Raw genomic sequence first — 16,594 nt, forward strand, 5'->3', positions numbered from 1 at the left:
TGGGAAGGGTTGGCACAGTCACACCGTTCTTGAGTGTGGGTGCACCAACTGTAGATTTACCTCTGGGCTAATCACAGGCAGAGATGTTGTCCAGATGCCAAGCTGGATGCCCAGATTAGTTCATAAAGTCTTAGCGTCAATGGATTTTATTCACTCTCACCAAATTTTCATTTAGCATCCATCTTGTCTAGCATATCCTCTTGTTTTGCTGCCATCTCTACTATATATCTGTGTAGAGTTTGAGTGTTTTAGAAGTTCCGTATATAATATGAGCAATTAGAAATGAATGATACAGTTTTAAGGGAATAACTTTCTTTCATGTTAATCCTGAATACTGAATCCATTATTATAGCTGCGGTCTGAGTTTGAACCATGCTCAGTCAGTTCAATTTCAGGAGTGTACGAGTGTCCTCTGATACTGGACAGGAGAAGGTTAAAGGTCAAATCCTGTTCTAGAATGTACGGCTGCAGCCCTCGGGGCTGCTGTTCCGAGATGGGAAGAAGCGCATCGACTACATCCTGGTTTACAAGAAGTCCAGCCCTCAGGTGGAGAAGAGGTGTACCTTCGAGAGGAACCTGCGGGCAGAGGGACTCATGCTAGAGAAGGAGGTAATGACGACAACAACATATTTGCCATTACGGTCTGCAAAAGCAAATAGCAACATTAATGACCCTTGGAAAATCAATGTGTTCTAAAAGAATATAATGTTGGGGATTGTTTTAATCTCAGAGGCTGCATTCAATACAAGTGCAAATTTGCTGTTTGATCCTTTGAGAAGATCAAGGAAGGTGCACCTGAATTTAGATTCCTTTCTACTTGAGTCTAAACCTGCCTCCTCTGTGTCAGGAAACCATGACACCTGTGGTTCGTCTTAGCAGGAGATTGGTATAGATTTAATCTAAATGTCATGCAGACTCGGCCATGCAGGCCGACAACATAAATATCCCGTTAATGAGCTTAAAAGCTTTGCTTTAGATTAGACAGCCCTGAGCCTCCTCCAAAACAGCATCTGAATGCAGTAAGCCATAATCCTGTAGAACAGGCTCGATGATTGAGAGATGAGTTGGAGAGCAACTCCAATACCCCCCAACACCCACCCACTCACACACACACACACACACACTACTCTGTATGTGAGAGTCGTAGTGTCAGCACTGGTACCAGAAATCGTTTAGGGGGAAAGCTACTTCTGTTTTACACCCCCCAATTTTGAAGAGATGCATACATTCTCCAGTGCCTTCAGAGAGAGATACACAATTTATTTTACAGTAAAAGTGATTCTGCTCTCTCCCAAGCGTAGTTAGATTCAGTCATGGGGAACATGAATCCATTTTCTTGTTTATGTCTGAAGATGGCTGACTCTGCATAAGATTTTTTTTAATTTGCTGTGTCATTCATTGTTTTGTTTGTCAGCCCTCGTTGACCAATAATGACATCATGTTTGTGAAGATCCACGCCCCCTGGGATACCCTGTGTAAATATGCAGAACAGATGAATATCAGGATGCCTTTCAGGTGAACACACACACACACACACAAACACACACACACACACACACACACACACACACACACACACACACAACCGAGCATACACACATATATTTACATAATTTCTGGCATTAATTACTGTTTGTCTGTTATTCAAGGAAAAAATGCTACTTCTCAGACTGGAAGAAGAAAGCGATGGGCAGGTAGGTGATGGTTGATGATTAATCATATCATGTTAACAGCCCATACTAGCCCGCTCTCTAAGCTTTCCAAGCTTTCCCATCTCTCTCTCTCTCTCTTTCTCTCTCTCTCACTCTCTCTCTCTGTGCCTGTGTCTGCTCCTAAACCCAGATGTAAATATGGCAGCCTGCCCACTGTGTCTTTGCTTTGTTTGATGCATTATGTACATTTAGAGTGTTTTATTGTAAGATCATGTAATTTTTTGGCTTTTTAAAAAAAATGCCATCTACATGTCTCTCCACTCTCTCTCTCTCTCTCTCTCTCTCTGATCTTCACTCTCTCCCTGCCTAACTCTTTTTCTTTTTTCTCCCTCTTCACTCTGTCCTCTCTCTATTTAATTTGCCGCCGTGTCATTGTTTGTTTTACTCTCTCTCTCTCTCTCTCTGCAGTCACTTCCATCTGAGATGTCGTCAGATAAAGAGCTGGCTACCCAGGAACCCGATGAAGCTGGACAAGGAAGCACTGCCTGACCTGGAGGAGACAGACTGCTACACGGCGCCTTTCAGCCGCGCCCGAATGCACCAGTGAGTCCTCTGCTCCAGAACCAAAAATGCACCCGAATGTTTTCATCTGATTGGACCAGTCCGTTTTCACATGAATAAGATAAGAGATACTTTATTCATCCCAAAGGAAGTTTGAGGTGAAGAGTTATATAGTTTCTGTGTCTCTCAGGAGAACATTTGAGGGAGATCAACCTGCCACTGAAGGTACTCTTCAACTCAACAGGCCTATCATTTTAGGGGATGAGAAAGTGTTGTTCAGGATTCACGTCAGCTTGTGAAGCATCCTCCTCCCTGCCACCTCCAATATGTCCAACTGAATTCCACCCCCTATGAGAGAGCTGGCCTGTTCAATCTTATTAGAATCATGACATTGAGTTGGAATTCAGATGTGACCAGAGATGCTAAAGATTTGAAAATAGATGATAATATATATTGGCTTTGAAAATCTGAGTACTTCAGGCACTGTCATTTTCCTTGTTTTAAACCCTGGCGATGACACTGCATAGCAACACAGCTTCATTACACCTAAAGGCACAGTGAATCCCTCTGCATCAGAACAGATCTCTAGCCTTCTCACCTTCACCTCACTAGAGCAGGCAGTCATCACATGAGGGGGAGGGATACTACATATCAACATAGCTGTGATTTAGTCAATACCATGAAACTGCAGGTGGACCACAGAAAGTCACCACATGGATCATACTGTACGCAGGGCTCAACATTAATGGTTGCCCGGTTGCCCTTGGCTACCAAATTGGTACAAGTGGCAACCAGATTTTGTTGGGTTTGGCAATGAAAACCTCATGCCTGGTTGCCAAGCTGGCAAATCTGGCAGCCACTTTTAAAAGTTAACGTTAATCCCTGATCATACTACATACCTACATTAGAACAACATGGCTTTTCATTACACCAACAACCACTAGTCACATTTACATGGACAGTTTTTTTGTCATTCCGATCAAACTATTCCGATTGAAAAATGTGTGCTGTCTGTTTACATGGGGTACGTTCTATTCCGATCAGGTGCTCTATAGAATTATTGATCGGAATTAGCCGTTGTTGCCTACTTTTCCTTAAGAAGATACAGCAGTCAATCCGAATGACTGTATACAGCTGTTCAATCGGAACAGATTACACCACCTCTTTCATTCCGATTAAAATTCTGATCGGATCAGGAATTTTCATTCCGATTGAGGTGTTTATATGACAATTTTTATTCCGATTGAGCCGTTATTCCGTTTCTAATCGGGAATAGAAGTGTCCATGTAAACGTGATAATTTGAAACAATGCAATATGATTGTTGCTCTAGTTTCAACTCTGCTGACAAAATTACCTAAGACAATCAATGCCAAGGCAGTGGCATGTAGGAACTGTTTCCTAACTGCAAATAGTGTTTTTTTTTCTCAAGTATAATAATACATGTATTCAGCCTCCTCTCCTCCCCCTCATCTTTATGTAAGGATTCATTCATAATTCAGGTCAAACATTACTTTTAGAAGCGTATTGCACAATTTGAATTGCACAAATGTGCTCACCAGGGAAGCAAAGTATTTCACTAAAGCTCTGTCTGGTGCTGTGTCAGAACTCTTGGAATACTTCTTGTCCAATCAAACATACCTTTGGCCAATGTTTATAATATGTTGGCACAAAATTCTGTTGGGAATTGATAACCCAAGTTGTGAATTTTGGTCTCAGTTACTAGCCTGTCATTTATTTGGAGAGTGTATAATACCAATAGCAAACCAGTGAATGATGACTTCACAGTATTGAGTCTTTATTTCACTGTTGAGTCGTTAAACTCCATAGTAATGTTTCAGTACTGAGTTTTTAACATCAGCTTTGTAAGATCACACACTGGCAATTTTGGGATGATATGCGTTATGCAAATAGCCTATTTAAGTTCCTGAGTTTCCTATTACGTTAACAGAATGTCAATTCACGTTAGATTAGATTGAACATACATTAGAATACATTAGATTCGATTGAGAGCAAAGGTTCAGAGGAATCTCTGAGTCAATGCATTCGGGAATCATGTTTATTTTATGTTGTGGTCCAGACATTGCACACACATCAGTCAGAGCAAATTGAGTTCTTTCTCCATCCCTGCACAGCGGTTTCCACCATAGACTGTTCTAAATATACATTCCATGGTTTCCACAGTAAATTAGCACATTGTTTGCAAATTGCCAACAGCAGCCGCATTGAAAACAGTTTGATTTGTTTGAAGACTCAATCATGCACGCAAAAGCTCCAAAAAGCACAGTGCTGAGCCAGAATGTTGTCAAAGCGTTAATCAAACAGTTTTGTTTTTACATACTGACAAGGTGCTTCTGAATTGTTTTGGTGTTCTTGGGTTTGTCTGGTTGTTAATTCATCTCCTTCACCTACCTACCTATGTTGTTAAAGAGGTCTTGTTTATGTATATGTTTACTGTTTCATTCTACTACCGTTTTTCTTTATCACTTTACAGTTTTTCTTGATTGCTTTGACCTGCTTAAAGAAACTGGGATTCATGAACACCTTCTTTTCACAGCAGAAGTCATCTCTTGCAAATGTGTTCACACAAGCAATCGAGAAAAACTGGGCAGTTATGGGAAGATGTTGCTCATGTGCTGCATGATGCAAGAGACCAGCAGCTTGTATAAATTCATCCCCTTAATCTGCCCGGTTTGTGAAGTCCCTTGTGTTGCTCCGCTGCTCATGTGATTATTACCATAATGACAAGAATTGTCTTTTATTCACGTGGTACATGACTTGGGGGAGTCGTTTGCTCAGGCTTTTGTGTCGGGTAATTAGTGGCAGTCGTTTGATCCCGGCTGTACGAATAGTGTCGTTATGGCTGGCCGACATGTGTCATGAGAAGGAACATGTCCTTCAGCAGAACAGTGACTGACATTGAAGAGAAAAGCAGCTCCACATCGGTCTCATCTGTCACATCTGTAATGTATTTGCAAGTAGCCAACGCTTCAGAACTGTTCCCAGTCGACATGCAGAGGTAGAAAATGAGTATAACAGGAAGTCCATGCGTATGGTTGTAACAATCAGCCCTTTACGTCCTTTTTAAACAGCTGTGTTACTATAAACGCACAAGGGGTTCTTGGGAATGAAAGTAGTAATCGACAATAACAAACCGCTTCAATACTGTCACAAATACTTTTGGCCTTATTACACCAACACATATGCATAAGAGCCGTATACTGCCGCTAATAAAGCACACAGCAACCAACAAATATTCAGACGGGCGCTGAACAAAAAAGAAAAGACGCACCAAACAGTTGAATTGAATGACGCGCTTAACGCAGTATATTATTATTACACCAATTATCCCGTGCAACCACACAATACTTGAATCTCTCCACACCCCGCCCAAACACCTGACGCACCCCCCTAAGTAAGCTTGTAAATGGTCATAGTAATCGGGGGCGTCGAGGCCTTTAAAGAGACACCCCACATTCTTACCAAAACCACAGTGGACAATACATATATTACACAGATATACATATATGAATATCATTCCTCATACATAAAACATTATAGGAAATCAAGATAATGTTCCTCCTGCAATAATAAATGTAAAGGAACACTTAAATTAATGTGACGGTGTCACAGATCCCCCAGCCGAGGCATTGGGGCCAGAACCCCAAGTAGGGTTTCAGGTTGACCACATTAACAGTGTCCATTTTTTTTGTCCTGGTCATTCCACCGTATACGGTAATTGATGGGGCCTAGTTTTCTCACCACAGTAGCTGGACCTGACCACTTGGGCTAAGCTTCGATGAGAAGTTTTCTGATGCTTTAGAGAGTGGGTGAGTAATGACCCAGACCAGGTCTCCCGGCAGGAGTTGTGCCCCTCCCTGTGGGTATTGTAATACCTGGCTTGTCTGGACTGACACGCCTCAACTCTCTCTTGATTTGCTCATTCATTTGTTTTGTCTCTCCAGGAGTGTGTATGGTGACTGTTGTATGCGTGGGAGGTGAACTGATGAGTCTCTCCAGTGGACCCTTCAGGGTTCTTCCTTCAGAAGCCAGCTCTGCAGGTGTGCGCCTGTGGTTTCATGATGGGCAGCATTGATGGCTAAACGAACTCCCTGATCCACTGGTCCCAGTTCTTATGTTGGTCCCCCCACATGACGCAATCATTGTCTTGATGGACCGTTGGACCGCCCGGTGAGGTTGGCTTGGGGTGATAACTGGTGGTGAATTTCTGCGCCACTCCCCAGGTCTTGCAGAGGTTAGCTATTTCATGGCCAGTGAACTGCGGCCCCGGTCCGAGACCAACTCCGTGGGACACCAAAGCGGTGAAGATTTCATCCTTTAAGACGGACACAATGCGGTGTGCCTTGCCATCTTTTAAAGGGAACATCTCGACCCATTTTGTGAAGTAATCCACCAGGACGAGAAGGAAGGTGTTGCCTTTTTTTGGGAAAGGGCCCCATGAGGTCCATCCCCAGCTTTTCCCAAGGGTCCTCCACTAGAGTAGGCTGCATGAGGCCAGCCGGCTTCTGATTTTCAGCCTTGTAGACTTGGCAAATGGGTACAGACCTTGGACGGATTCCACACGCCTTTTAGGTAATGGATGGCCACCAGGCTACCTCAAGGATCCTCAGGAGTGTTTTCAGCCTGCCCAGATGCCCCCCTCAGAGGATGATCATGGAAGTAGGCCAGAAAGACAGACACAAGAGACTTTGGGACTAATTCAGCTGATATTTTTCCCCCCCTTCCTTCACAGGCCGTCCGATACAGGAGGCCTTGCAACTTTGTGAAGCCTATCCTGTCCAGCCTACTAAGGGTGTCTGCCTTTGGCTAGGGTCTGTGACCTCTGAATCCTCTTTCTGTGCCTTCCCTATTTCAGTCAGGGAAGAGGGCAGATCGGAGGGAATCTGAGGCATTCGCCAACACACAGACTGCAGCTGAAGAGGGAGGTGTAACAGCTGACAGGGCATCAGGCACCCATGCTGTTATGGAGGCCTTTCCTGTACTGGACTTTGAATTTAAACTGTTGGAGTCAGGGATCCAGCAGTCAGGCAGAGGAGGTTTTGGACAATTGAAGGCCCAGGTCAAGGCAGCATGGTCTGTGTGTATAGTGAACTCCCCCCTCAAGGTAGTGCCTCCACTTCTCAACAGCCCAGACGACTGCAAGACACTCCTTTCAGAGGTGGAGTAATTGCACTCTGCACCACGCAACCCCCTGGATGTGTGGCGATCACCATCTCCCCTTCAGCTGTTCTCTGCACCAGCACAGCCCCCAAACCCACATCACTGGCATCCGTGTGACTTCAAATGGCAGGGAGGTGTCAGGGCTGCATGAGGATAGGTGCGTCCCCGCCAGTGCCCTCTTCCAGCTGATCAAAACTGTGCTGACATTCCTCTGACCAGACCCACTCTACATCCTTCCTCTTCAGCCGATTCAAGGGAGCAGCCAGGTCTGCTAAATGGTCAATAAATTTGTGGTACCACCCCACAAGGCCTAAGAAACGCTGGAGGTCTTTATGTTAGTGGGCGGTGGATACATGGTCACTGCCAGAGTCTTTTCTGATCCACCTGCACGCCTTGTCCGAAACTACGTGGGCCAAGAACTTCAGCTCCTGCCGGAAAAAGGCACACTTTTAAGATTAAGTGTCAGGCCAGCCTTATGGAGCTTCTAGGACGGGCAGATCCCGGAGATGTTGTTCAGGCTGGGCTAAAAGACTATGACATCGCCAATGTACACACAGCAGATCTTCCCTCTAAGCTCCCCAGACCTTCTCCATTAGCCGCTGAAACGGGGTTCGCATTCATGAGCCCAAATGGCATACACCTGAACTGGTAGAGGCCCATGGGGTTATCACGGCTGTCTTGGCCTTACTGTCTGCGGACATGGCGACCTGCCAATAGCCGGATTTCAGGTCAAGGGTGCTGAAGACTGCTGCACCGCATAGACTCCAACAGTTCGTGGATCAGAGGCATGGGGGTAGGCGCCTGGGTGGGTTTTGCATTGAGACGTAAAATCCACACAAAATCGAATGGAGCCATCTGGCTTCTTCACTACTAAGACCACCGGAGCACCCCAGGCAGACTGTGATTGCTCAATAATGCCATCCTTGAGCATCTGCTCCACATGGTCAGCGATGATCTGCCGCTTGAAGGGCTTACACCCTGTATGCCCTGCAGCGGACAGGCACCTCGCCAGTGGTGAAGATCCGTGTTCCTCAACTCTGGTCTTGCCTAGTGTCCCAGAGCATACCATGGGCCAGGCCTGGAACAGTTTCCTGACCTCTGGAGGGTGGTCTGAAAAACAGGAGGCTTACTCCCAATGATGGAAATGGACCCAATGAGCCTGGGCAGGGAACAGCTACATATAGGCTGGCATTGAACGATCTTCAGGCTCCTGCCTCAATGTTCCTCTAGCGGGTGAGACAGAAAAGGGATGGAAAGTATAGCCCCTGGGTCCCTCACCCATAGGTCTGGTCTCCCATATTGATGATGGTGGAGGTTTTGCTAAGAAAGTCCAAGCCTAGGATGATCGGGAAAGCCAGGTGGTTGTCAGCCATGATAAATGTCTCCAGAGCCCATATCACCCTCATGCCAGGTGTACAAAAGCTGTGTCTTTCCACAGCCCCATAAGTCTTTCCATTGGCCAGGGGCAAAGCTCTGGTTATCACTGCCAGTCGCCACCGCCACATGAGCCAGCTCCAGCCAGACACTCTGCTGCATGAGTGAGTAGGTGCATCCAGTGTCGAACACAGCATGGCACTGCTTTCCCTCACTCCAATTGGGACATGGAGGAGCACCACTGAGGCTTCCGGCCCCAGCTGCACTACTGTCACCACATCAGCAGGTTTCCTGGCATCCTTAGAAGGCCCCTTGTCCTGGGTCTTTTAAGCCCTTCTCCTTGGCCTTTTGCTGGTCCACACCTTCCCCAGTACTCTTTAGATGAGCTGCAAGTCTTTCTCACCAGGGTGCCAATCTGAACCAGCTGGTCCACGCTTTGTGACGGTGCCCCTGAGACAGCCAGCTATTCGAGGGTTGCAGTTGTTCAGGATCTTGGCGACCAACTCAGCTCCCTGTGATGTCTGGTTTCCACCGCAGACACAGAGCACGGTAGTCGTAAGCAAAATCCTCAGACACTGATCTGGCAACTGTACCATGTCCTGTAGCTTTTCTTCTACCGTGAGGTAATCAGGAGGGGAGGAAAGCATCCTTAAAGGCGTCCTTAAACTCAGGCCAGTTGTGCACATTGTTTTTCGCACCATCCACCAGCTATGTGCTGGCCCTTTTGCGTGTTGGACAGGGCGCCTATCAGCTCTGCATCAGACAATGGCCGCGACTGCAAAAAAATGTTTCACAGCTTATCAACAAAATTAAGCACATCGGCCACTTCCCTGGACCCACTAAAAGAAGGAAACTCCATCTGTATAGCCGCCTGGAATAAACCACAGCAGGTCTGAGGGTGGGTTGGCTACCTGAAGCACTCAAAAGAGGTGAGAGGCTCGTTGCTAGTGTAAAAGGCTGTGTAGGTGGCTGAGATAGTGCTCCCCGTGAAGGGTGTCTGAAGCTGGGCACCTACCACACTATGAGCTGGTTGGCTTGGAATGAGCTCATGAACATGAGGAGAAAAGGGCCGCACAGCACTGTCAGAACTAGCTGCCATGTCAGGAGTGGTCACGCTGGGAGAAGAGGAATGATGCCACTGATAGCCGGGTCATAACAGGCCCTGCCGTGTTAAGAGAAGCATGAGTTTGTGTGAACGCACTGAGTAACAAGGTGCCAATGGAACACCATAGGAAACTTGAGCAGGAGTGGAGCGGCTATGAGGTGGAAGAATAGTAGCTCCCCGTGCGTGGATAAGGCCTCGAGAGCAACAAGGCTGGCGCCCAGCCGCTCCATTTCTGCTTTCCATTTTTCATCACGCTTTGTAAGCACTCCACTAATTTTTCCTCAAACTGTTTCAGTGTTGTTATCATTTCATGCATTGCTCAAGCACCTCAACACTTCGTCCACATAACTCCTTATACCTGCTTCTCTGTTCAAGGCACTATTAACAGAATTCTGAAGTCAGTCCCAGCGTATTTAGTCTGTCCATGACTGAACCTAAGTCGGTGGTAATGGTTGTGAGAGCAGGAAGTGTGAGGTAAGATGTGTTTCCCCATCTCCAATGCTTTGTTCATTCTCTTCTGGGTCTGACAGGTAAAGTGAATCCAATTAGTGATGTTACTTCCCCACAGGATTTCTTCTAGTGACCCATGCATCTCCCCTGGTTCATGGTGCGGTTCACTTCAGGCCCGCGCCCTGATGCAGGTGTAGAAGCCCGGTGCCATGCTCAGAGATTTCCGCCCTGGGATTCGGCTAAGCCACTAGAGCTGGACCACTTTCTCTACATACATATCTCCCCTTTTCCGTAATAAACAGTGCTTAATATTCAATGCAAAGCAGTGTAGTGTAAGCAATTATTGCTTTTTGTGTGTTCAGCAATATACAGGATATAATTACAAGTTAACAACAGCAGACAATATTCCCCGACTATAGTAATAATAAAGTAAAGTCAAAAATTACATTTCATTCCCCTGACGTGGGCCACCATCTGTAACAATCAGCCCTTTACGCCCTTTTTAAACAGCTGTGTTACTATAAACGCACAAGGGGTTCTTTGGAATGAAAGTAGTAATCGACAATAACAAAACCGCTTCAATACTGTCACAAATACTTTTGGCCTTATTACACCAACACATATGCATAAGAGCCGGTATACTGTCAAGCATAAAGCACACAGCAACCAACAAATATTCAGGCGGCGCTGAACAAAAGAAAAAGACGCGCAAACAGTTGAATTGAATGACGCCACTAACGCGCGAGTATATTATTATTACACCAATTATCCCGTGCAACCACACAATACTTGAATCTCTCCACACCCCGCCCAAACACCTGACGCACCCCCTAAGTAAGCTTGTATGCGTCATCATAGTAATCGCTGGCGCCGAGGCCTTAAAGAGACACCCCACATTCTTACCAAAACCACAGTGGACAATACATATATTACACAGATATACATATGAATATCATTCCTCATACATAAACATTATAGGAAATCAAGATAATGTTCCGTTACAATAATAAATGTAAAGGAACACTTAAATTAATGTAGACGGTGTCACAGATCCCCAGCCCGGGCATTGGAGCCAGAACCAGTAGGGTTTCAGGTTGACCACATTAACAGTGTCCATTTTTTGTCCTGGTCATTCCACTGTATCGGTGACTGATGGGGCCTAGTTTTCTCACCACAGTAGCTGGACCTGACCACTTGAAGCAAGCTTGATGAGAAGTTTTCTGATGCTTTAGAGAGTGGGTGAGTGGAGTTAGACCAGGTCTCGGCAGGAGTTGTGCCCCTCTCCTGTGGGTATTGTAATACCTGGCTTGTCTGGACTGACCGCCTCAACTCTCTTCTTGATTTGCTCATTCATTTGTTTTGTCTCTCCAGGAGTGTGTATGGTGACTGTTGTGGCGTGGGAGGTGAACTGATGAGTCTCTCCAGTGGACCCTTCAGGTCCTTCCGGCCGCGCCAGCTCTGCAGGTGTGTCGACCTGTGGTTTCATGATGGGCAGCATTGATGGCGAGACGGAACTCCTGATCCACTGGTCCCAGTTCTTATGTTGGTCCCCACATATGGCGCAATCATTGTGTTGATGGACCCGGTTGGACCGCTCCGTGAGTTGGCTTGGGGTGATAACTGGTGGTGAATTTCTGCGTCCTCCCCAGGTCTTGCAGAGGTTAGCTATTTCATGGCCCAGTGAACTGCGGCCCCCCGGTCAGGGACCAACTCCGTGGGACACCAAAGCGGGTGAAGATTTCATCCTTTAAGGCGGACACAATGCGGTGTGCCTTGCCATCTTTTAAAGGGAACATCTCGACCCATTTTGTGGAAGTAATCCACCAGGGCGAGAAGGAAGGTGTTGCCTTTTGCTGGGGGAAAGGGCCCCATGGGTCCATCCCAGCTTTTCCCAAGGGTCCTCCACTAGAGTAGGCTGCATGAGGCCAGCCCGGCTTCTGATTTTCAGCCTTAATGGACTTGGCAAATGGTACAGACCTTGGCGTGATTCCACACGTCTTTGCAATGGATGGCCACCAGGCTACCTCCAGAGGATCCTCAGGGTGTTTTCAGCCTGCCCAGATGCCCACTCAGAGGATGATCATGGAAGTAGGCCAGAAAGACAGACACAAAGAGACTTTGGGACGACCAGCTGATATTTTTCCCCCTTCCTTCACAGGCGACCCGTCGATACAGGAGGCCTTGCAACTTTGTGGGCTATCCTGTCCAGCCTACTAAGGGTGTCTGCCTCTTTGGCTAGGTCTGTGACCTCTGAATCCTCTTCTTGTGCCTTCCCTATTTCAGTCAGGGAAGAGGGCAGATCGAGGAATCTGAGGCATTCACCAACACACAGACTGCAGCTGAAGAGGGAGGTGTAACAGCTTCGGGACAGGGCATCAGGCCTGCGATGTTATGGAGGCCTTTCCTGTACTGGACTTTGAATTTAAACTGTTGGAGTCGCAGGGATCCAGCGGAGTCAGGCGAGAGGAGGTTTTCCGGACAATTGAAGGCCCAGGTCAAGGCAGCATGGTCTGTGTGTATAGTGAACTCCCGCCCCCTCAAGGTAGTGCCTCCACTTCTCAACAGCCCAGACGACTGCAAGACACTCCCTTTTCAGAGGTGGAGTAGTGCACTCTGCACCCGCAAACCCCTGGATCGTGGGCGATCACCATCTCCCCCCTTCAGCTGTTCTCTGCACCAGCACAGCCCCCAAACCCACATCACTGGCATCCGTGTGGACTTCAAATGGCAGGGAGGTGTCCGGCTGCATGAGGGATAGGTGCGTCGCCAGTGCCCTCTTCAGCTGATCAAAACTGTGCTGACATTCCTCTGACCAGACCCACTCTACATCCTTCCTCTTCAGCCGATTCAAGGGAGCAGCCAGGTCTGCGTGAAATGGTCAATAAATTTGTGGTACCACCCCACAAGGCCTAAGAAACGCTGGAGGGTCTTTATGTTAGTGGGCTGTGGATACATGGTCACTGCCAGAGTCTTTTTCTGGATCCACCTGCACCCTTGTCCGAAACTTCGTTGGCCCAAGAACTTCAGCTCCTGCGAGGAAAAGGCACACTTCTTAAGATTAAGTGTCAGGCCAGCCTTATGGAGCTTCTCTAGGGCCGGTGCAGATCCGGGAGATGTTGTTCAGGCGTTGGCCCGAAAAGACTATGACGCCGTCAAATGTACACACAGCAGATCTTCCCTCTAAGCTCCCCAGGACCTTCTCCATTAGCAGCTGAAGCGTGGCTCCGGCATTCATGAGCCCAAATGGCATACACCTGAACTGGTAGAGGCCCATGGGGGTTATCCGCGGCTGTCTTGGCCTTACTGTCTGCGGACATGGCGACCTGCCAATAGCGGTTTCAGGTCAAGGGTGCTGAAGACTGCTGCACCGTGCATAGACTCAATAGTTCGTGGATCAGAGGCATGGGGTAGGCGTCTGGGTGGGTTTTGGCATTGAGGCGCCGAAAATCCACACAAAATCGAATGGAGCCATCTGGCTTCTTCACTAAGACCACCCCGGAGCACCCCAGGCAGACTGTGATTGCTCAATAATGCCATCCTTGAGCATCTGCTCCACATGGTCAGCGATGATCTGCCGCTTGAAGGCGACACCCTGTATGCCCTGCAGCGGACGAGCACCTCGTCAGTGGTGAAGATCCGGTGTTCCTCAACTCTGGTCTTGCCTAGTGTCCCAGAGCATACCATGGGCCAGGCCTGGAACAGTTTCCTGACCTCTGGAGGGTGGTCTGGAAAAACAGGAGGCGCCACTCCCAATGATGGAAATGGACCCAATGAGCCTGGGCAGGGAACAGCTACATATAGGCTGGCATTGGAGCGATCTTCAGGCTCCTGCCTCAATGTTCCCTCTAGCGGGTGAGAGACAAAAGGATGGAAAGTATAGCCCCTGGGTCCCTTCACTCCATAGGTCTGGTCTCCCATATTGATGATGGTGGAGGTTTTGCTAAGAAAGTCCAAGCCTAGGATGATGGGGAGAAAGCCAGGTGGTTGTCAGCCATGATAAATGTCTCCAGAGCCCATATCACCTCATGCCAGGTGTACAAAAGCTGTGTCTTTCCCACAGCCCCATAAGTCTTTCCATTGGCCAGGGCAAAGCTCTGGTTATCACTCGGCTTCAGTCGCTCACCGTCACGAGCCAGCTCCAGCCAGACACTCTGCTGCATGGTGAGTAGGTGCATCCAGTGTCGAACACAGCATGGCACTGCTTTCCCCTCACTCCAATTGGGACATGGAGGAGCACCACTGGAGGCTTCCGTCCCAGCTGCACTACTGTCACCACATCAGCAGGTTTCCTGGCATCCTTAGAAGGCCCCTTGTCCTGGGTCTTCTTTAAGCCCTTCTCCTTGGCCTTTTGCTGGTCCACCTTTCCCCAGTACTCTTTAGATGAGCTGCAGTCTTTCTCCACCAGGGTGCCAATCTGAACCAGCTGGTCCCGCGTTTGTGGCGGTGCCCTGAGACAGCCAGCTATTCGAGGGTTGCAGTTGTTCAGGATCTTGCGCACCAACTCAGTCTCTGTGATGTCTGGTTTCCACCGCAGACACAGAGCACGGTAGTCGTAAGCAAAATCCCTCAGACACTGATCTGGCAACTGTACCATGTCCCGTAGCTTTTCTTCTACCTCGGTGAGGTAATCAGGAGGGAGGAAAGCATCCTTAAAGGCGTCCTTAAACTCAGGCCAGTTGTGCACATTGTTTTTCGCCACCATCCACCAGCTATGTGCTGGCCCTTTAAGCGTGTTGGACAGGGCGCCTATCAGCTCTGCATCAGACAATGGCCGCACTGCAAAAAATGTTTCGCAGCGATCAACAAAATTAAGCACATCGGCCACTTCCCTGGACCCACTAAAAGAAGGAAACTCCATCTGTATAGCCGGCCTGGAATAAACCACAGCAGGTCTGAGGGTGGGTTGGCTACCTGAAGCACTCAAAAGAGGTGAGAGGCTCAGTGCTTAGTGTAAAAAAGGCTGTGTAGGTGGCTGAGATAGTGCTCCCGTGAAGGGTGTCTGAAGCTGGGCACCTACCACACTATGAGCTGGTTGGCTTGGAATGAGCTCATGAACATGAGGAGAAAAGGGCCGCTGGCACTGTCAGAACTAGCTGCCATGTCAGGAGTGGTCACGTTGGTGAGAAGAGGAATGATGCCACTGATAGCGGGGTCATAACAGGCCCTGCCGTGCTAAGAAAGCATGAGTTTGTGTGAACGCGACTGGAGTAACAAGGTGCCAATGGAACACCATAGGAAACTTGAGCAGGAGTGGAGCGGCTATGAGGTGGAAGAATAGTAGCTCCGATGCGTGGATAAGGCCTCGGAGAGCAACAAGGCTGGCGGCTTCAGCCGTTCCATTTCTGCTTTCCATTTTTCATCAATGCCTTTGTAAGCCTCCACTAATTTTTCCTCAAACTGTTTCAGTGTTGTTATCATGCATTGCTCAAGCACCTCAACACTTCGGTCCACATAACTCCTTATACCTGCTTCTCTGTTCAAGGCACTATTAACAGAATCTCTGAAGTCAGTCTCCAGCGTATTTAGTCTGTCCATGACTGAACCTAAGTCGGTGGTAATGGTTGTGAGAGCAGGAAGTGTGAGGTAAGATGTGTTTCCCTCATCTCCAATGCTTTGTTCATTCTCTTCTGGGTCTGACAGGTAAAGTGAACTAATTAGTGATGTTACTTCCCCCACAGGAATTCTTCTAGTGACCCATGCATCTCCCCTTGGTTCATGGTGCAGTTCACTAGGCCCATGCCCTGATGCAGGTGTAGAAGCCCGGGTGCCATGCTCAGAGATTTAGGTCCTGGGATTACGTCAAGCTCAATTAGAGCTGGACCACTTTCTTGATACATATCTCCCCTTTTCCGTAATAAACGGTGCTTAATATTCAATGCAAAGCAGTGTAGTGTGTAAGCAATTATTGCTTTTGTGTGTTCAGCAATATACAGGATATAATTACAAGTTAACAACAGCAGACAATATTCCCGCACTATAGTAATAATAAAGCAAAGTCAAAAAATTACATTTCATTCCCGTCACGGCCCACCATCTGTAACAATCAGCCCTTTACGTCCTTTTAAACAGCTGTGTTACTATAAGCGACAAAGGGTTCTTGGGAATGAAAGTAGTGTCGACAATAACAAACCGCTTCAATACTGTCACAAATACTTTTTGGCCTTATTACACCAACACATATGCATAAGAGCGGTATACTGCCGTTAATAAAGCACACAGCAACCAACAAATATTCAGGCGGGCTGAACAAAAAGAAAGACGCGCAAACAGTTG

At 47.5% G+C, this 16,594-nt stretch overlaps 1 protein-coding gene across 1 annotated transcript in view; it reads left to right on the forward strand.

The window, feature by feature from the left end:
- The window catches only part of ano3 (anoctamin 3), a 75,399-nt gene that overhangs the window by 27,585 nt on the left and 31,220 nt on the right, over window positions 1–16,594 (forward strand). The window contains exons 4-7 of the mRNA XM_048257073.1: window positions 457–609; window positions 1,415–1,515; window positions 1,650–1,694; window positions 2,121–2,255. Coding sequence (XP_048113030.1) covers window positions 457–609; window positions 1,415–1,515; window positions 1,650–1,694; window positions 2,121–2,255 — 434 coding nt within the window. The remainder of the gene's footprint in view (window positions 1–456; window positions 610–1,414; window positions 1,516–1,649; window positions 1,695–2,120; window positions 2,256–16,594) is intronic.

This window comes from Alosa alosa, chromosome 11, assembly GCF_017589495.1.
Source record: "Alosa alosa isolate M-15738 ecotype Scorff River chromosome 11, AALO_Geno_1.1, whole genome shotgun sequence".
NCBI lineage: Eukaryota > Metazoa > Chordata > Actinopteri > Clupeiformes > Clupeidae > Alosa > Alosa alosa.